The sequence below is a fragment of the Diceros bicornis genome, chromosome 10 (genome assembly GCF_020826845.1).
Source record: "Diceros bicornis minor isolate mBicDic1 chromosome 10, mDicBic1.mat.cur, whole genome shotgun sequence".
In the NCBI taxonomy this organism is placed as follows: domain Eukaryota; kingdom Metazoa; phylum Chordata; class Mammalia; order Perissodactyla; family Rhinocerotidae; genus Diceros; species Diceros bicornis.
In genome coordinates, this window is record NC_080749.1 from 52,654,928 (window position 1) to 52,676,991 (window position 22,064).

The window sequence follows — 22,064 nt, forward strand, 5'->3', positions numbered from 1 at the left end:
TAGCCCAGGGCCAGTCTTCCTCAGCAAAAAAGAGGAGGATTGGCAGATGTTAGCTCAGGGCTGGTCTTCCTCCCCCCGCTCCCCCAAGAAAAGACCTATTTGCTAATATTATGGAGTATAGGTATAGATAAAGGTCTATATTGCTGGTGGCTTATTTTTTCTGTTATAGCCTCAATTCTGGGTTGTGCCCCAAGTTGTGATGTATAGGGGCAAACAGTTGTTACGTAGTTGGGAGTCAGAAGTGGATGTCAGAGTTGGCTAGCAAGAACAGGTCCAAAACTTGAGAAAACTAAAGCTAATAAAAACAGGCTACACTATAAAGGATACAGGGTCACAGAGAGGAGACTGGGAACATACCCAGGTTCGAGGCCAATTCTGTTGGATGTGAATTTGTAGTTTCTCCAACATTAGTCATTCCTCCCTTAAAAATTCCACATAAGAGATATTTCCTATTGTTGAGGTACTACTCAGCATCTGAAACTCCTTCCTATGTTTGGAGAATGAATGATACTTTATGAGCCTCAGTGAGAAACAGCGCCTACTTCTCATTTTAGAAGCTGAAAATGCCAGATCCTTATTTCCCAGCTTCCTTACTGGAAGGTTGTGTCACAATGTGGGCAAAGCCAATGAGAAATAACTGCCTTAGACTTTGAATCAGTGACCCAAAGACATATATATTGCAGAGAATCTTCTTCTTTTTTTTTTTTTCCCGGTGGCGGGCGGTGGCATCAGCAGCAGCATCAAGCGGGGGCGGTGCTTGGTGACGCGGTTTTGGCCATGGTCCTGGCTGCTTCCTGCCCCCCTTATTCTTACCCAGTTTTCAAGCCTGGTAATTGTGGGAGTTACTCAATATTGTTTCAAAAAATTTCTTTCTCTCATGCTCCTTTTAAAAATTATTATTATTATTTTATTTATTTGTCTTTTCTGCTTAAATCAGTCAGAATTAGTTTCTGGCTAATTAGTTTCATGGCTCTGACACTTTGGTCACAAGTAAACTGCTATTTTAGGGGGCTTGCAGGGCACTTTGAGATTTTGAGTAGTTTTCTTTAAGTATTTAAATATGACTTTGTCCTGCCCGTTAAACTTAAAAAAACGTTGACATCTATTGTGATCATTGACCCTCATAGCAACACTTAAAGAATTGGGGCACATATTATGAATCCAGTTTTACAGCTTAGGAAACTGAGGTACAGAGAGCCAAAGGGCTCAGCCCAAGTAACAAAGCCCATTTAATGGCAAAACTATGAGTGTTGAAATCCAGTCCTAGATCTCTCTCTTCTTTTGTTAATAAATCTTTACTGGGAAAGCAAAAGAAAAGCAGAGGGAAAGGTGCAGTATCAGAACTCAATTCGTACAAAGAGCAGAAAGGTGACGACCAGAATCAAAATGACTTGAAGCAGCTGCTTCTGTCAAGGCAGCCCCCAAACTCTGAAAACAGGCCCTAAGGGCAGCAGAAGGGAATCTAGTACTTGTTTTCCTACAAAAGAGGCAAATCAAGAGATTCCTTTTTTTTCCATGGCCAGTTTAGACTGTGACCAATTGTGAAGGGCAGTGACAAGACAATCAATCATCAATTCTCTCTGGTTAAGAATGACCTCTGTAAGGTTATCTTAAGGGGAGGAATTACTGCTAAAAACACAGTCATGGAGTAGTAATCAGAAAGAAAGGCTTTCTCTAGTACAAGTCCCAAAGGAGATATTTGTACTCAATAACATACTTAAAACAAACCTACTCTGCAGAATACATCTCAGTTTCTTGATAATGCTTTTGTTTTATATAAAACTCAACTCTGTAAAGAGTAACTTGAACAATCATACCTCCCAGGATATCAACCCCAAAATGGTAATGTGCGTTTAATGAGAACTTCAAGGAATATTCCTTAATTTGGAAGAGGCGCTGTCTATAGGCAATGATTGTAGTTATTGCAGGCAACCACTGAGAGTTCAGCTGTCGTGTTAAAAATAAAAGGTCGGATTCCATCTTGGAGTTTCTCACAGATTATGTTCTATTCACACTGACAAATAAAAAAATGCTCGGGAAGTTATTCTTTTGTGTACACTGCTTTAATTCCGGTTTTTGTCTAGATTTAGTTAAAAAATGTTTGGCTGATCATTTATATCCTCTATTACCCAACCTCAGCTAATGAACTGCAGATTGAGCTCAATGTATATAGCAACAGCTGTCTCTGGTGGTCTGTGGAGGGCTGGAGAATAAGTCTAGCAAAAGGGAAAGTCTACTTTTTTCTTTTTAATAAGATTTTGATTTCAAAACAGTTTTAGATTTATAGAATTATTGTGAAGATAGTACAGAGAGTCTCCATATACCCCACACCCAGTTTCCCCTATTATTAGTATCTTACATTAGTATAGTACATTTGTTATAATTAATGAACAAATATTGATATATTATTATAAACCAAAGTCCATAGTTCATTCAGATTTTCTCAGTTTTTCCCTAATGTCCTTTTTCTGTCCCAGGATCCCATCCAGGACACCACATTATATTAGTTTCATGTCTCCTTAGGCTCTTCTTGGCTCTGACAGTTCCTTGGTCTTTCCTTGTTTTTGATGACCTTTTAAGGATGCTGTTCAGGTATTTTGTAGAATGTTCCTCAAATGAGATTTGTTTAATGTTTTTCTCATGATTAGACTGGGGTTATGGGTTTTGGGGAGGAAGACCACAGAGGTAAAGTCCCATTCTCATCACATCATATCAAGGGTACATATTATCAACATGACTTATGATTGTTGATGTTTAGAAAGTCTACTTTTTCTCTCGCTCTTACGTACCCTCTTCTAGGTCCCAAAATACCACTGATTTGCTTTCTCTTCTGATTACTTAATTATTATAATTTCACAAGTAAAATTGAAGATCTAATATTCCCAGGTAAAGAGAGTCCCTAATGCAGGCAAGAATTCTATAAATTCCAGACCTGTAACCAAGGAGAAGGCAGGGAGAGGCCTTCTTGTCTAAGCCTCTACCTTCTCATTGTTCCCCTGACAAATCAAATCACCTCAGACTGATGAGGCTCTTCTCAAGTCAGAGCACAAACCAGGTGATTCTGTCAGTAAAGGACAAGAGGCATTGCCAATTGTGTCAATCATATTGCCCAGTACATTTTTATACAGCTTTGGTTTGGCTAAATATAGTTGTAATCCATTTCTGTTGCTAAGTATCATATTTTTATTAGGCAAGGCACTTTATTTGAAAATGCAAATAGAGGCTGGGTCTTGTAGTGAAGTACCTGGAAAAAAAGGGACAGATTCTAAATGTCAATGACTTTGGTCAGTTTGAGCTTCCAGAATGGTGTGGTACAGTTTCCTAAATCCGCCTTACAAATGAGTCCAGGGAATGACCTGCTTTCATCTTGCAGCCTACTTTATTTTATTGCCATCTCTGTGTGTCTTATTTCACATATCTTTCCTGTCAGCTCTGGAAAGGCTGAGCTACGGCTATGGCTGCTGAGCTGTGCCTATCCACAGTCACATGGTTCAGGTGACAACAAAACAAATAACTCACTCAGATGAGCAAGGGCTCTCCAGAGCAGGGTAATCTATAGGAGACGGAAACAAACACTATTTAAAATTCTTCCTCATGAAGAGACTCTGGGGATATATTAGACAGTGCAAGGAGTCTATGGGTTGCTAAAAATTGCAGCAGGTGACCCATGGAGGTTTATGTAGAAAATTCTTCTCTGGCAGTTGAAGAAAAGCAGAATGGGTGTTTGTCTATCTCAACGGCTTAAGAATAAGCTTCTCTTGAAGCAGGCATCAACTAAATGTATTAGTCAGGGTTCTTAGTTGCAAATCAGAAACCAACAGTAGGTTGTTTAAGCACAAAAGGCAAGTTTTTGCAGAGGTCAGCAAATGTGACCTGCCACTTATTTTTGTATGGCCCACAAGCTAAGAAAATTGTTACATTTTTAAATAGTTGGACAAAAAAACTCATAAAGAATGACATTTCATGACCCATAAAAATTATAGAAGATCCAAATTTTAGTGTTCATAAATAAAATGTTATTGGAGCACAGTCACATTCATTTGTTTACATATTGTCTATAGCTGCTTTCATGCTACAGCGTCAGAGTGAGTAGTTGTGACAAAGACTACATGGCCCACAAATCTTAAAATATTTACTAATGCTTTAGTCAGCTTGGGCTGCCATAACAAAATACCATAGACTGAGTGGTTTAAATAACAGAAATTTATTTCCCATAGTTCTGGAGACTAGAAGTCCAGATCAAAGTGCCAGCATGCTCGGTTTCTAGTGAGAGCTCTCTCCTTGGGTTGCAGATGACTGTCTTCCTGCTGCGTCCTCACATGGCAGAGAGAGAGAGCAAGCTCCCTGGTGTCTCTTCTTATAGGACACTAATTCCATCATGAGGGCCCTACTTTCATGATCTCATCTAAAACTAATTACTTTCCAAAGCCCCATCTCTAAATATCATCACTTTTGGGGTTAGGGCTTCAACACATGAATTTTGGGAGGACACAATTCAAGCCATAGCAACTAACTATCCTTTTGCAGAAAAGGTTTGTTAATCCCTGTATTAAAGGATATTAGGACACACACAGATTCTTCAAGAGGGCCAGAGAACCATGCTACACACTGTGTTGGAGGCAACACAGCCAGGAAATACACAAAATCACACTGTAAACTGGTTCAGGGAGACTCCACTTCTACTACTCCAACGTGCTGCTAATACTCTCAGCACCAGGCACCCGCCAAGACTGCTAGGAGCCTTGGTACTGCTGCCTCTGTAAACTGGAATGTTGCTCTCTGCACCTCACCAGAATGGATTCAGCCATTGCCTGCTACTTGCTCACAAGCTTTTGATTCAAAGTCTGGTGTGGGTGCATCTGATTGGTGAATCCTAGATCACATGTCTGTGTTACCTACAGCTGCAAGAGAGGCTGAGACAATGAGTGTCTGACTTCTACAGGGATGCGGGTAGGAAACTCATAATGTGGGGAATTCCCTGACTATCTATGGTACTATCTAACATCAAGTCACAATGTTAAAAGAACTTGTTCCTATATTGTTTCTCCTCCACCATTTCCCCTGAGAATTGTTACCTCTTGAATGAACCCCTATTCTGTTTGGGAAGTATCCCCATGTGGCATCCCAATATTTGACAAGTCTTCCTAGATCCAGAGATTGTTCTTGACAAAATGGGAAATGGGAAAAAAATGAGGCTCAGTGATTAGGAACCTCTCTGCAGTGGCACGATGTGCTCGTGTCTCTACCTGCTTCTCTTGTTAAATTCTCTGCACCAGACATTAGCTGCTATCAGCCTTTCCCATTTTGGCATTAGGATTTGCCTCCTCTCTCTGGGTCAGAATTTACTTTGATTCTTTTTGACCACAACAACATGGAAATTTTGGGAAAACTAGAAAGAAAAAAATCAAAGGGTTTCACATTCCTTTTATTCTCTTTAAAATTCCATGTCAGGGGAAATTTTACTTTTAGCCAAGATGGGCTAACAGGGACTAGATTTGCCTTCTTGCCCAGAACAACCAAATTTTCCCTTTTCCATCAAAAAAACCACAAGAAATATATAAAACAATGGGTTTCAGAAAAACACCAGACAACAGGCATTGAAAGATACAAGATGAGCCCTATGATTGACCTAGCTTACCACTTTGAGAGAGTTTCTAGGTAACAGTGTAGGGAGAGGGAACCCAGGAGGAATATGGCAGATTCTCTGAGTTGAGGAGAGCAAGCTGAGAATCTTAGGTGATAATTAGCTAGTTTCCCTCTAGCTAGACCGGTAAACCTCAAAATTTACAGGGCATTTAGGAGAGTACTAAAGAAGATCTTAGTGGGGAATTGGTCTCACCTAACAAATTTTAAAAGCAAGATGCAAAATGTTCAATCTGTTTCCAAGTAATTTAACTGCATCCCAGAACAAAGCTCAAGAATATTTATAAGAATACAAAAATATCCATCACCCAATAGAGTAAAATTCACAATATTTGCATTCAGTAAAAACTTACCAGGCATGCAAAGAAGCAGGAAAATACAACCCAGAATGAGGAGAGACATTAACCAATTGAAACAGATACAAAACTGACGCAGATATAGGAATTAGTGACAAGGACATTAAAACAATTGTTATTATTGTATTTCAGATGTTCAAAAAGTTAAGTAGATTCATGGGGAAAAAACATCAAATTTCTAGAGATAAAAAATATAATATCAAAGATGAAAATTACACAAGTGGGATTAATGGCAGAAGAAAAGATTAGTGAATTTGAATACGTAGCAATGGAAATGATACAAAAACGAAACAGAAAGAAAAGAGGATTAAAAAAATGGAAAGAGAATCAATGAATTGTGGGACAACTTCAAGCGTCCTAATATACATGTAAGTGGTGTGCTCAAGTGGGGGAGGGAAAGAAAAACTATTTGAAGAAATGATAGCTGAAAATATTCCAATTTTGATCAAAACTATAAACCCCCAGCTCCAAGAAACTCAATGAATCCCTAGCACAAGGAACATGAAGAAAACTACACTGAAGATCATCAGAACTAAATTGCTCAAAATCAATGATGAGGAGAAAAAATTTAAAGGCAGCCACAGAAAAAAGACAGACTATGTACAGAAAATCAAAGATAAGGATGACAGAAAATTCCACATAGGAAACAATGCAAGGATAAGACAGTGGAGCAACGTCTTTAAATTATTGACAAAAAAACAAAGTGTCACCTAGAAATTTATACCCAGTGAAAAATCTTTCAAAGAGGAGGTTGGAACAAAGACTTTTCTAGATATACATAAGTCGAAAGAATTCATCACTAACAGATTTGCACTACAAGAAATGTTAAAGGAACTCTTTCAGGTAAAAGGAAAATAATACCAGATGGAAATATGGACATACACAGAATGAAGAGCAACAAAAATGGTAACTATGTGGGCAAATGTGGAAGATCTACTTTTCTTATAATTTGAATATCTTTAAAAGATAAGTGACGGTTTAAACAAAAATAACAATGTATTGTGAGTATTATAACATATGCATAAGGAAAACAATAGTATAAGTATTGGGAGAGACATGGAAGTATATCATTATAAAATTTGCCTAGTATATGTGAAGTGGTATAATATCACTTGAAAGTAGACTGTGATAAGGTAAACATATAGTAACAACCCTCAAACAGCCACTAAAATAACAAAACAAAGAGTTATAGCTAATAAATCAACAAAGGAAATAAAATGAAATTATAAAATATACTCAATCCAAAAGAAGACAAAAAGAGAAGAAAAAGATAATCAAGAATATATGAGTTGAACAGAAAACAAATAGCAAGATGACAGATTTAAACCTAACCATGGCAATAATCACATTAAATGTAAATGGACTAAACACTCCAATTATAAGGCAGAGACTGTCAAGTTGGATAAAAAAGCAAGACCCTGCATTATGCTGCCTACAAGAAATCCACTTTACATATAACAGACACAAATAAGGTAAAAGAAAAAGGATGGAAAAATATATACCAGGTTAGCACTAGTCAAAGAAAGCTGGAGTGGCTATATAAATAAAAGAAAAAGTAGATTTCAGAACAAAGAATATTACTAAGGATAAAGAAGGTCATTTCATAATGATATAGGGGTCAATTGATCAACAGAACAAAATGATGAGCTGCAAGGAGAAACAGACAAATCCACAATTATATCCAGAAATTTCAATACTACTCTTTCAATAATTGATAGAACAATTGATAGCAAATATTGAAGACTTACACAATACTAGCAACCAAGTTGACCTAATTGGCATCAACAAAAATCAGCAAAATAACACTCTTTTTAGTTGTATACAAAATATTTACCAAGATATACGTTGATATAAAGGTCTATATAATGTCTCAATAAATTTAATAATTTAAATACATTTTCTTTAACCCCAATGGAATTATATTAAAAATCAAACAGCTCCTAAATATTTGGAAATTAAATAACACACTTCTAAGTAATCCAGGGGTCAGAAGAAAGGAGTCAAAAGAGAAATTAGAAAGCATTTTTTTTTTTTTTGAGGAAGATCAGCCCTGAGCTAACACCCATGCTAATCCTCCTCTTTTTGCTGAGGAAGACCGGCTCTGAGCTAACATCTATTGCCAATCCTCCTCCTTTTTTTCCCCCAAAGCCTCAGTAGATAGTTGTACGTCATAGTTGCACATCCTTCTAGTTGCTGTATGTGGGACGTGGCCCCAGCATGGTCGGAGAAGCGGTGTGTCGGTGCACGCCTGGGATCCAAACCCAGGCCGCCATTAGTGGAGTGCGCGCATTTGACCACTAAGCCATGGGGCTGGCCCAGAAAGCATTTTGACTTGCATAAAAATACAACACATCAAAATTTGTATGATGCTGCTAAAGAAGTACTTAGAAGATCATTTATGGCTCTAAATGCCTATATTAAAAGAGAAGAAATGATTCAAATTAATGACTTCATTTTCCACCCTAAGAAACTTGGAAAAGAAGAGCAAATGAAACTCAAAGGAGGCAGAAAAAAAGAAATAATAAAAGTTGAGTGGAAATCAATGAAATAGAAAACAGGAAAACATTACAGAAAAATTGATGGAACCAAAAACTGGTTTACTATCCATATTTGGAAATAGAGTCTTTTGAAAATGGGATTTGCAAAGCTTATATCCAATAAAGGACTTACATCCAGAATACATTAAAAACTCTCAAAACTTAATAAGAAGAAAGCAATCAATCCAATAAAAAAAATGGGCAAGAGATTTGAACAGACATGGATGGCAAATAAGCATATTAAGCACATGAAAAAATGCTCAGCATCATTAGTAATTAGGAAAATGCAAATTAAAATCACAATGAAATACTACTATACACCTATTGAATGGCTAAAATTAAAAAGACTGACCATACCAAGTGTTGACAAGGAGGTGAGGAACTTGAACTCTTATATACTGCTATGGGAATAAAAAATGGGAAACCACTTTGGAAAACAGTTTGTCAGTTTCTTAGAAAGTTAAACATACACTCACCATATGATCCTGATAAATAAATAACAAGCAATAGGATATATTGGAGTATATGAGGAAGCTATTTGGTGTAAAACTAATTCGGCCTGACTTTGTTTTTCCAAAAAGGCCTGACATGGTGTCGTTGAGCATGCACTGTATATCTGCTTTAAGCATTTACTATGTCCCAAAGACAAGAACAATGCCCTTTAAGATTAAGAAAGATGTAACTTCCCCCACATCAGCATTTCCTTAAGGATAAGCATCTCTCTCTAGCCTAGGGGTTGATTGCTGACCTGCTGTGACCACCCAGCTTGAGATCACAGACCTGCTACCTGCTATGTTCATCAATTGCTGTGTGAATCACTGTGCTGGCTAGGCAATCTTGTGAGTGATGTAAAAGGGACATTCCAATCATATGTGATACATGCTTTTTTGACAGTATATAACCACTCTGTACACCCCACTTCTTTGGTGCCCTTCCTTCCTTGGGGAAGGAAGGCCCTGGGCTAGTCCTCAGATCTGGCTTATAATAAACTCACCCCAATTTTGATTTATAGATTGGTTATGGATTATTTGCATTAACAATCCAGACATTCACTCTTAGGTATTTACCTAAGAGAAAAGAAAGCATACATCTACACAGACTTGTACACAAATGTTCATAGCACCTTCATTTGTAATAGCCCAAAACTAGAAACAACCCAAATGGGTGAATGGATAAATAAACTGCAGTATATGCAACTAATGGAATAATACCCAGCAATAAAAAGAAATGAACCTACTGATACAGTCAACAACTGATGAATTCTCAAATCATTATACCGAGCAAAAGAAGCCAGACTAAAAAGAATATGTACTGTATGAGTTTATTTATATAACATTCTAGAAAATTCAAACTAACGTATAGTGATAGAAAACAGATTAATGGTTTCCTGGTAGATGAGGAGACAGGGAGGTGCAAGAGGAAGGGATCACAAAAGAGCATAAGGAAACTTTGGGAGTGATGCATTTTTTCACTATCTTGATTGTGGTGATGATTTCATAGGTGTCTGCATATGTCAAAACTTATCAAATTGTACATTTCAACCATATGTTATTTATTGTATGTTAATTATATCTCAATAAAGCTGTTTAAAAAAATAAATGTCAGTTATTAAAAAAAAATCAGTGTTGGCCATTACCCATACTGTGTCCATTCTCCTAACTCTTTGAAGCTGAGATTGTTCAGTCATCATGGTGGTTCAGGCCCAAAAACTGGTAGTTCTTTTGTGGAGAACTGTTCTCCTGCAGCCAAGTCTTTGCAGGCCCTTCAAGGCGATAGGAAGGGATGGGAGCCATAGTGTTGAGCTTTTGTGTTTCTTTCTTCAAGGCAGAAATTAAAGGCCCTTGGGGTCTTCCAATCACAATTCTCTTATGTCATTTGAGTCACTGAGAGCAGGTTTCTGTTTGATTTTATAGAAACATAAAGAGAGAGCATGCTTCCTAAATGAAGGAGGGTGTTTGTGGATGTTCTAGTCCCTTGATGCAGATATAAAGCCTATCTTTTGAGAAAAGACAAAGAGATTCATATGTGCCTTGCCTCAGAAAAATAGACAAATATCGCAGCCTGTTAATTCCACCTGCTTCCAATGAGAAGAAAGAATTTTTACAATGAGGTGTCAGAGGGTCTTCAGGCCCAATAGAGGGGATTTTGCTGAGGGGATCCCGTAACAACCTTCTTGGGTATTTAAGCCAACATGCTCCACATTAGGGTAGTTTGCCTTATCTCTGTGGAATAAAAGGCTTTGTCTTATTAAAAGAATTTGAGCCAAGAGGAGAATGGAAAGTATTTTGGTTGGTGAGGGGATGAAGTCACATGGTTGTACACTTCGCTGGCCATGATGAAATCATTTGTGTAGGGAAGAAACATGCAAAGTACTGTCTGTCAGCTACCATATTCTAGGAATTGTTAGCTTTCCTGAGGCATTTGGTGACTGGAGCAGATAAATTGCTAGCGGAAGATAGTAAGGACCAAAAAAAGCAAACAGGTTCACCTTTGAAGGCCATATTTCTCCATTCTTTCTTTTCTGGGTTTGTGGGGATATGTTTGCATAGCAAAGGGTGCCCCTTTCCTTCCTTCCCTAGCAGAACTTCCCAGACCTCAGCTGCCTCTCCTGCCCCAGAGCTTCTATCCCAACAGGCCAAGAGGCAGGCTACTTTGCAATGTGGTGCAGGAGCGTCCAACAGCCTCCCACCCAACAAACTTCCCTTCCTTTACAATGATTCTAACCATCTTTCTAGTCTTCTGCATAGGTGGAGTGTGTAAGAGGAATCCTCACAGGGGAGTTACTCAAGACTGCAGACCCTACTCACGGCAAGTTTCCCTGTCAAGGAATTGGGCTTTGGCCTCAATCATCTGGATGGGGCTGGGATGTATTTTGCATTTCTGGATACCCAGGATACTCATTCCTGCTTCAAGAGAGTGTGAAACTGGGGGTCAGTTGTATGGCTGGGGAGATGTGTGAAAAATAGTGTGGGTATTTTGTGTTATGCCTGAAAATTACTACGGAACTCCAAGGAAAGCCTCAAAAGTGAATAAAAATAAAAATAGTCCTCCAGTATGTAATCTCTCCTCGTAGGGAATATCTCAAAGACTATTTTCTAACAAAGGTAAGATCTGAATAAAATGCAAAGTGTTACTTTTATCTCCATTACCTGATGGGCATCACTAGCCTATTCTATTCTTTAGGGCCTAGTCAGCAGTCCCAGAAATCCTCTGAGAACAGGAAAACTTTGGGTGGACCTAGAGCATTAAAATAAACCATATTGATTAACCTTGAGTGAAACCCAACTCTACGTTTTGTTCCCCCTTAAACAGTACCTAGTGAATAGTCTGAACAAAAATGAAACCAAAATTTAATTTGAGAAATAAATACATAAACACGAAAAATATTCAATAATAAAAAAGGGGAATACAATGAAAGTAATTCTTCATTTAACCTCTGTCCCTTGTTCCCCTGTTCCCCTCCATGGAGCACTGTTAACAATTACTTAATCTATACATGGTATTGATATATACATTATATATAGAGAGAGCAGATAGATAAGTAGATACAGATATATAGATATATAAATATCTCATATATCCTTTTTATTATTGTGAATTTCTTCATACATACAAAAGAATATAATGTATAAGTGATGGGCAAAGATCATGACTGACATGAACATAATCATATCAGTCATGGTCCTGGAAACAGATGGCATGCTCAACCTGGGAAATTGAGGAGAGTTTAACAAAATGACTATTTACAAAGCCGCAGGCTGGTTTAGGGAAACCAATAAAGGATAATGCAGTACTCAACAGCTTATCCAGGTTTTGTGGGGTTCCAAAACATATTCAATTTCTAAAACCTTCCTTAGAAAAAGAATGCAAAATCACTGATACAAAAGTAGGTACAAAAGTGAATTAAGAATGAGAAAGAAAGTATATCAAATCACAAATTTATAGAACTACAAATACCACTGTTACCGAACCAGGTTTGTTTTTGCCCGTCACCCAGAAAGCCAAACACCAAGATGATGAGATTGCAGAGAGAGAGGGTTTAATCACATGGCAGCCAAGTGAGGAAAATGGGAGAACAAGTCTCAAATCCACTTCTCTGAAAATAGAGACTCAAGAGACATTTATGAGGTAGGGGACAAGGTGGTCTGAAATGTGGAGATAGGTGACTGGAGGTGAGGAGAGGTGAGGTAATTGATGATCTGCGCAAGCGTAGTCAGACTTCATGCCTCTTCATAGGACACGTGTTCACAAAATGGCAGTGTTGGTATGACCCAAGGGTGGAGTTTTTAGCCTCTTGACATCAAAAGGTCGCTTATCAGACATCTGCTCAGGCCCAGTTGATGAGTTGGTGGTCTCAACATGCCTGAGTGGACAAGAGGCTCTAATTCCTGAAAAACAGCTCAAACATCCATTAGGTGACCCAGGCTTCAAGGAGATGTTACCTACAGGAACCTAGTGGGCGTCAGATAGCATATTGCGTAAACAGTACAGTTAACAACGTGCAGGGGAACAACCAAAAGCTACAATCAGTAATTGCAAAAAGGAAAAACAACTTTAGTTCCTAGCTACTTAATCATCAGTGGCTCACTGTTTGCCGGTTTCACCACAAATGTCACAAAATCTAGATAATATCATCATCATATCACTATTAAATTTATCACATTTCTTTAATACGTTTTTCATTTTTTTTCCTACATGCTCTTTGATCACTGCTTCGTATGACATTGACATCATCCTCTATAGAAAGAATAGAAAGCTAATTCAGTCTTTCCTCTAGCATAGTCTCTTTATGGATTCTCTATTCCATTCAATTGGTCCATGAGTTCCTCCCTACAAGAGAATGAGAATAGTCCAGTGTTACAGTTGGAAAAACAAATTATAGCACATGTCCTGCTGAGCCTTGGTCAGAGGCACCATTCTTTTAAGTGTAAAGGTCAGGGCATTTTACAAAGCTAAGGAAACCTCAGCACACTTTCCATGTATAAGAATGGTTTTGTCACTGCCTACTTCAGTGGCTTCTTCAGTGGCTCCTTATCCCTTCAGGATAAAATCTAAACTTCTCTGTATGACAAATGGGGTTCTTCATCATCCTATTCCTTCTTACTGGTCTGGCCTCAGCCCTCACCACCTTCCTTCAACCACCTCCGTCTGTTCCGCACAGGATATACTCCAGTAACACTCAACTATTTATAGTTCCATAACACACTATACTCAGTCCCATTCTTGAGCCTTTGCACATGATATTCCCTCTGCTTGGAACACCCTCCCCAGCTTGTCCACCTGGCAAACTCACCCCATGCCTTCAAGTCACAGATGAAATGCTATTCACTCTGTAAAGCTTTCTTTGACTCCCTCAGACACACCTCAGGTTTTCTTCTCCTTTGTCACGGATCCATTGACAGAATGACCTTACTCCATCACAATTGTTTGCAGTATTGATTTCCTCACTAGCCTGTACCTTTCAGGAGATCACAGACTAAGACGTCCCATTCTTGTATCCCAGGCCCCCAGCAAAGGGCCTGGCTCAGAGTAGGCACTCAGTAAGCGTGTGTTCAATGAATTAGCATTGAGGAAACTTCTATATGCCTAGCACTGTGCTAAAATGTTATCTCATTTTGAGCTTATCACAAGCCTATGAAGAAGTATTATTATTCTTATATTACAGATGAAGAAAGTGAAGCTCAGGGAGTTTAAATAATTTGCCCATAGCTATTTCAACCCACTTCTGACGCCAAAAATTTATGCCATTTATTACATTTAGCTGTTTCTCTAAGCAGGTAAATTATATAGTTTCAGTAGCACTTCAGCTAGCTGGAGATTGCACGGCTGATCCAACTTTTTCTGAAATAATATACTATTCTTCATTCTCTCAGAGATCAAAACCATGGTTATGTTTCTGCCCCATCCACTCCCGCTGAAATTGCTCTTTCCAAGGTCATAACTGATCTCTTTGCTGCTGAATCTAATGACTACTTTTCTCTTATCTTTTTTGACTCTCAATAGTTTTCCACAAAGTTGACTTCTCTCTTTGTTCTGGAAATAATTGTCTGTCTCAGCTTTTGTGACAAACCATTCTCTCAGTTTTTTTCTTGCCTCACTGGGCACTCTGTCTCAATTCCCCTTTCTGGCTCTTCCTCCTCTTTTCTACCTCTAAATACTGGACTTCCTCAAAATGAGGACTTGAACTAGCTCCTCTTCTCTGCCCAACTCCTGCTTAGGTGAACTCACCCAGTCCCGTGAAATTAAATAGAATCCATATGCTGTTTGCCAATTGCATACCTCCAGCCCAGTTGTCTGCTTACATTCATATATCCAACTAACTACTTGATATCTCTACCTGATTGTTTCACTAGATGCCCTCAATTTTCACTGGCATCTCTTAAATTCTCCCTCTCCCAGTGTTCCAGTTACTATTGCTATGTGACAAACCACTTCAAATCTTAATAGAGCAGGAATTTGGACAAGGGCACAGTGAAAATGACTTATCTCTGTTCCAAGAAATCTGGGGCCTCAGCTAGGAAGACTCAGAGACTGGGGGTGACTTAATAACGGGGACTGGAATTTTCTGGAGATGTCTTCACTCACACCTCTGATGGTTGATGCTGGCTGTCAACTGGGACCTCAGATGGGGCTGTTGACTGGAACATTTACACATGACCCCTTCAAGTGCCTAGGCTTCTTCATGGCAGGGTAGCCTCAGAATAGGTGGACTTCTTACATGGTGGATCAAGCAATGTCCCAGCAGATAAGGCAGAAGCTGCATGGCCTTTTATGGTCTAAATTCAGAAGTCCCAGGGTCATTGCCATTGTTACTCTATTGGTAGAAGTAGTCACAAACTTGCCCAGGCTCAAGAGGACAGGATGTAGATCCCACATATCAGTGGGATAAATAGATATCCCTGATACAAGTCACCATCACCTTGCACCTCCCAACTGGTCTCAAGGCTTCCCTTTTTGTTCCCTTCCAATACATTTTCCAGATAACAGTCAAAGCGATCTTACTAAAATATGTCAAATCTTTTTCTCTTGCTTGAAAGCCATCAGTGATTTCCCTGCGCACTCAGAATCAAATCCTAATTTCCTGCCTCTCCAACCTCATCTACTATCACTCTTCCCTTGACTCATCATACCACACTAGATGCATGCCCCTTCTTTTCTACTTTATGGACTTTGCAGTTGCTGTTCCCTCTGCCTGAAACATTCTTTCCTTTCCTGTTGTTGTTGTTGTTTCCATATTCCTGGCTGTTTCTCATCCATCAAGACCTGGCTCTGGGCCGGCCCCGTGGCTTAGCGGTTAAGTGCACGCGATCTGCTGCTGGTGGCCCAGGTTTGGATCCCGGGTGCGTACCGATGCACCGCTTCTTCGGCCATGCTGAGGCTGTGTCCCACATACAGCAACTAGAAGGATGTGCAGCTATGACATACAACTATCTACTGGGGATTTGGGGAAAAAGAAATAAACAAATAAAATTATTAAAAAAAAATCACACATTTAAAAAAAATATATTATTAAAAAAAAAAAAAAAAAGACCTGGCTCTATGTGACCTGACCACTCTAACTAAAGTGACCTTTATTCACTTTAGTGATCTTTTTATTCACTCTCTCATCACCTTGTTTGTTTTCTTCAGAGCTCATTTACAATCTATAAGTATAATATTTATTTGTGTACTTGTTTATTTTGTAAAAGACTCCTCCATTAGAATATAAACTCCGTGAGGGTCTCCCTAACTAATTTATCCCCTGCACCCACCACAGTACCTAGCACATAGTAGATGCTGAGAATATATTTGCTGAATATGATTGATAGATAGATAGATAGATAGATAGATAGATAGATAGACAGATAGATGGATGGATGATCTGCTTACCCAATGGTAGCCAAAGAGACATTTCCTCCTGAGTGCCTCTTTAGCCAAGAAGAAAAAAATAATTCCCTTAAGAAATCCTCCCCCATCAGAGGTCCAATTCCCACTCTTCTGGAGACTTCAGATCCAGGTCCTGGAACAGACCTGGCATCTTGGATCACACTCTATTCCTGGAGGAGGCATGCTTGTCAAATGACTGAAGCAATATATCACCTGCACTGTCTTAGAGGTAGTGACATCATTAAACCATGCTGGTTTCTGGAGCTCAGAGAGGTCTGTGATGGGTTTCCTAGGATCCCCTTTTTCGTTCAGGCAGCCATTTGCAGCCAGGCTTGACCATCCACTTTTAGTCCATCATCTCTGCAAACATCTTGCAATTCCAAACATTCAAAGACACAGACACAATGGTTTCCAAATACTTTGGATTCGTTACAACACTACGTTTATGCTTTTTAGTCCCGGCTCATCTACGAGCTATAGGCATCTATTTGATTTTTCCAAACTAAAGAGGATCACAATAAGTGATTTTGAAAGCATTTTTGAGATTTTTGCCCATTTCTTTAAACTTGGTAAACAGCTTCAGGTGTCAAAAGACCAGTGCTCCAGATCACCCATCTAAAGGCTTCTTCACAATCTCATTAGTACTGAAGGTTGGTTTACCATTTCATTTGGCCTTATCAAGATGTTATATTTTTTCCTTTTTATTCACACTGGATCTTTAGCCAAGGAAATGTACTCCTAGCTTCCCTTCAAGGAAAAATTCACTTTTATTGTTTTCACGGCACTTCTTTCTCTTTTTTTTTTCTTATGTTATGATAGCTTGCCATGTTCCCTCTAAATTTTATTCTTAAGAAGGTATTTAAGCCCTTTACAATCTGCTACCTTTATTGATAAAATGGAAGCTTATTTGTCTTTTCCCTTTGAAACTCAGGAAGGATTTGTCAAGTGTGACGTTTAAAAAAACCCAACAAACCAACTGTATCTGTTTGGCAAAGATTCACTGCTGCATTTACAATTCTCCTCTCCAGTACTTTTCCTGGGACTGACAGTTTTTTGGTCTATTTTACTGGCTGCTGTAACATGTTCCCTTACACTGTCTCATTCCCAATGGTTTGGTTCAAGTCTGCAATGAATGAGTCATGGTGAACTGGAAACTAGAGTTAATACTTGGAGCTCTCCAGACTCTCCCCAGACTCTTGTATAGGCCACCTCACATCCTTTACCTGTTGCAAAAAGCCAAGTAACTTACTCTAATACCTATTCATCTGTCTATAAGTGCAGCTTGTGAAACCTTTGTGAGCGCAAAACATGGCTGCCATATACACGGTTTTCCCTGCTATCTCTTTCCCTTTGGAGAGTTTACTTTGTTTTAAATTGAACTTTTCTGATATCTAAAGGACAATCTTATGGTTAGGAAAAAGAGAGTGAATGTTAATGAGCAACATTTTTATCAATTCTCTCAAGCTTTACTCAAACCATTCAACTATCTTATTGCTAAGAAGAATTCCACAAACTCTTTTCAGATGGAAATCCTCCGGACTGATGCCTTACAGATCAACCTTGAGAACAATTTAATATGACTGGGCTTTTATTGTTTTCAGTTCCTTCAAAGAAAGGCAAATATTTACTACATCTGATACTTTGTCTCTAGTCAATTTATTTTTTAAAAAGACAAGGTCTTTTTGAACACTTTATTTTCTCCTAAGTAGTCTGAAAAGTATTCTGTTTTGCAATGTTCTTTATAATGTTCCATCTGTTCTGATTTTTCAGAGGCTTTTTTTTAAATCTCCTCAGAAAATTCAATGAAAAAAGGTAAAGGCTTTACTGCCAGTAAATTTTTGTTTCTCTTCTTTCTGGGAAAAAGCCAGTTTGACTTTAAAAATAGACCTCAGAAATGTCTACAGCTTGAGATTCATTCAATCCACTAATATTTGCACTAGAATAATAAGGAGATTTGATACATCTGAACTAAAATGATCCCCATATTTGTCACCTTTCCATTTCAGATCAAATAAAACACCATAGTAGCCTTCCATTCGAAGCAAACTTCATTATGTTAACCACCTCCTCTCTTATTTTTAATTTATGCTGAAAAACGTGAAGTTGGCAGTTGAGGTCATTCTAAATGTCCCATGTTAAACATTTATCCTTTGATGCTATTTATTATTAATTTTCAATAGCAGTCACTGGGGTCCTAACACCAGATATCCACTGGGATAAAAACATTGGGGAAATAGAAAAGAATGACTTAATTTAAAATTTTTTTTAAAAATCAGTATTATTAAGGTATAATTGGCATGCAATAAAATTCACAAAATTTAAGTGTACAATCAATGAATTCTCATAAGTACATACATTTGTTTAACCACCCTTACAATTATGGCACAGAACATTTCCATCAACCCAAAAGTTTCCCTCCTGCCCCTTTGCTATTCTTTTCCTATCTTTGGCATCAGGCAACCAAGGATCTGCTTTCAGTAACTCTAGTTTTGACTTTTCTAGAATGTCACATAAATTGAATCACACAGTGTGTGGTCTTTCATGTCTGCTTTCTTTTACTTAGCATAACGCTTTCATCCATGTTGTTGTGTGTATCAGTAGCATGTTCCTTTTTATTGCTGAGTACTAGTCCATTGTATGGATATAGCACACATTGTTTATCCATTCATGAGTTGATGAAAATTTGAGTGTTTCCAATTTTGGATTTTTATGAATAAAGCTGTTAGAAACATTCAAGTACAAGTCTTGGGTGAAATATGTTTTCATTTCTCTTTGGTGGATATCTAGGAGTGGGATTGCTGGGTCTGATGATAAATGTATGTTTAATTTTATAAGAAACGGCCAAATTGTTTTCCAAAGTGGATGTACCATTTTGCATTCCCATCAGCAGTGTACAAACATTGTGGCTGTTCCACATCCTTGTTAACACTTGGTATTGTCAATCTTTTTTATTTTAACCATTTTAGTGCTTGTGTAGTGGTATTTCATTGCCATTTTAATTTGCATTTCCCTAATCACTAATGGTACTGAACATCTTTTCATGCACTTATTTGGCATGTTCTTCTTTGGTGAAATGTCTATTCAAATCTTTTGCCTATTTTGAAAAATCAGGTTATCTACTTATTACTGAGTTCTTTATCCTAGATACAAGCTCTTTATTGGATACATGTTATAAAAATATTTTCTTCCAAAAGAATGACTTAATTTAGTTAAAAATCAGAGGATTTCTGATGAGCTGATAAATCCAAAAGTGTGGCTGCTTGAATTTCTAATGTCAAATCAGAGTTCTAGATATTAATACACTGACACTTTGATGTAGCCTCAGAGACAATGTGAAAAGACCTCTATAATAAGATGATTGATGCTTTGCCCTAGAAGCAGTTCTTCTATGCATATAAAACCAATTCTAAGGGATCCATGAGTAAATTTCCCATATAAACTGTTTCCAGAGTGAAATAAATATCCTCGTTCCCCACAATGGGGATGGATTTAAATTATGGCAACTCTAATGCTTAGAGGAGAAGTAGAGTATACTCTAGGAAGATGGGCAGATAAAGGACATTTAGGTAGGCAAGTTCCTGTGTGTCCTCTTCTGGTTTCTGTCTTACTCCCCTTAAAATAAATTTTTCCTCTTTTTCTTGGTAACTCTTGATTTAAATATAATTTCAAGCTTACATAAAAGTTGCAAGAATAATACAAGGAACACCAATATACTCTTTACCCAAACTCATCAATTTTTACATTTTGCCCCAACTTAAATATATTTTGCATTTAATTTTTTTTTTTTATTTCAGAAAAAAAATTAAGGCCTGGTTCTTTTTGAAGTTTTTCTTTCTACTTATCTCTAGTCTAAGTGGTAGAAAAAGTAGCAATTAACACTCCCAATTTACAGCCTGGGAGACTGAGACACAGAGAATCTTGTCACAGAACTCTGGGGACCCAGCACTACCTGTGGCCACCATAATGAAGCCAATCATCATTCAGCCTTGTAGTCTAGTGTTGCAGCCCATTTCCTGACCTCTTCCTGGTATCTTTGGCTCCTACCCAAAGCCCTTGCACTTGACTCTTAGTTTGGATAACAGATATTGCTCTTATTATCCTGATTTTTGATGTGTCCTCTATCTTTGGTCATTCTGGGAAACAGCCCACCTGGGATCTTAACCTGGTACCCTGCTTTGCCTCAGCCCTAATAGCAGGCAACTTGACAAGCAGTAGTATTTTCGAGTCTGCACAGCTAGTGATACCAGATATCCCAGCACCTAGAATCAGAGAACCAAGACATAGTAGTGCTGAAAGGGCCTTGAGATCATTCAGTACAACTCTTTCATCTTCAGATGAGGACACTGAGGCCCCAAGAGATTTACTATTTTATCCAAGGTCATATTGTGAGTTAGCAGCAAAGGCATGGCTAAAATTCTAGTTTCATGCTTTTTTCTACAATATACTGCCATCTCAAATTTTTATTACTACTAATAATTAATTCTCAGATATAAAAGTTCATGTATTTGTTCAGAGAGTTAATATATATTTATTGAGCATTTAGAACATGCTATGCACTTGGTATACAAGAAACTTAATTTGTCCTCCCAGAGCTTACTTTCTAGCAGAGAAATAGATAATTAAAAAGTTATTATGCACAGCGGAAAATGGTATAGTGGTTCCTCAAAAAATTGAACAGAACTACCAGCAATTCCACTTCTGGAATTGAAAGCAGGGACTTGAATAGATATTTATATACTATATTAGTCAGTTCGGGCTGCCTAACAAAATACCACAAACTAGGTGGCTTAAACAACAGAAATTTATATTCCCACAGTTCTGGAGGTAAGAAGTCTAAGATTAAAGTGCCATTAGGGTTGGTGAACTCTCTCTTCCTGGCTTGTAGACAGCTGCCTTTCCTTCTTGCTGTGTCCTCAAATGGCCTCTTCTCTGTGTGTATGCAAAGAGATCAATCTCTGGTGTTTCTTTCTCTTCTTTTAAGGACACCAGTCCTATCAAATTAGGGCCTCACCCTTATTACCTCATTTAAACTTAATTACCTCCCTAAAGGCCCTATCTCCAAATATAGTCACATTGGAGGCTAGGGCTTTAACATACGAATTTTGAGGGGGTACAATTCACTCTATAACATACACCGGTGTTCATAGCAGCATTAGTCACAATAGCCAAAAGGTGCACACAACCTAAATGTCCATCAACAGATGAATGGACAGTCAAAATGTGGTATATACCTACAATGGTATATTATTCAGCCTTAAAAAGGACAGAAATTCTAACACACGCTACAACACGAATGAGTTTTGAAGATATTATGCTAAATGAAATAAGCCAGACACAAAAGGACAGATATTGTATGATTCTACTTATATGAGGTACCTAGAGTAGTCAAATTCACAGAGACAGAAAGTAGAATAGTGGTTTTCAGAGGCTGAGGGGAAGGGGAAATGGGGAGTTATTGTTTAATGGATATAGGGTTTCAGTTTGGGATAATGAAAAAATTGTGGAGAGAGATGTTGGTAACAGTTGCACAACAATGTGAATGTACTTAATGTCATAGAACTGTACAATTAAAATGGCTAAATGTAAGTTTTATCTTATGTATATTTTACCACAATAAAACAAAAAAGTAATTTTGGCTTCTGTATATGGCCATGGTACTGAG

At 38.0% G+C, this 22,064-nt stretch overlaps 1 protein-coding gene across 1 annotated transcript in view; it reads right to left on the reverse strand.

Moving 5' to 3' along the window:
• Positions 1 to 11,851: 11,851 nt before the first annotated feature.
• The window catches only part of METTL8 (methyltransferase 8, tRNA N3-cytidine), a 117,414-nt gene continuing 107,201 nt past the window's right edge, over positions 11,852 to 22,064 (reverse strand). The window contains exon 12 of the mRNA XM_058549234.1: positions 11,852 to 13,366. Within this exon, the coding sequence (XP_058405217.1) occupies positions 13,310 to 13,366 (57 nt within the window). The 3' untranslated portion in view covers positions 11,852 to 13,309. The remainder of the gene's footprint in view (positions 13,367 to 22,064) is intronic.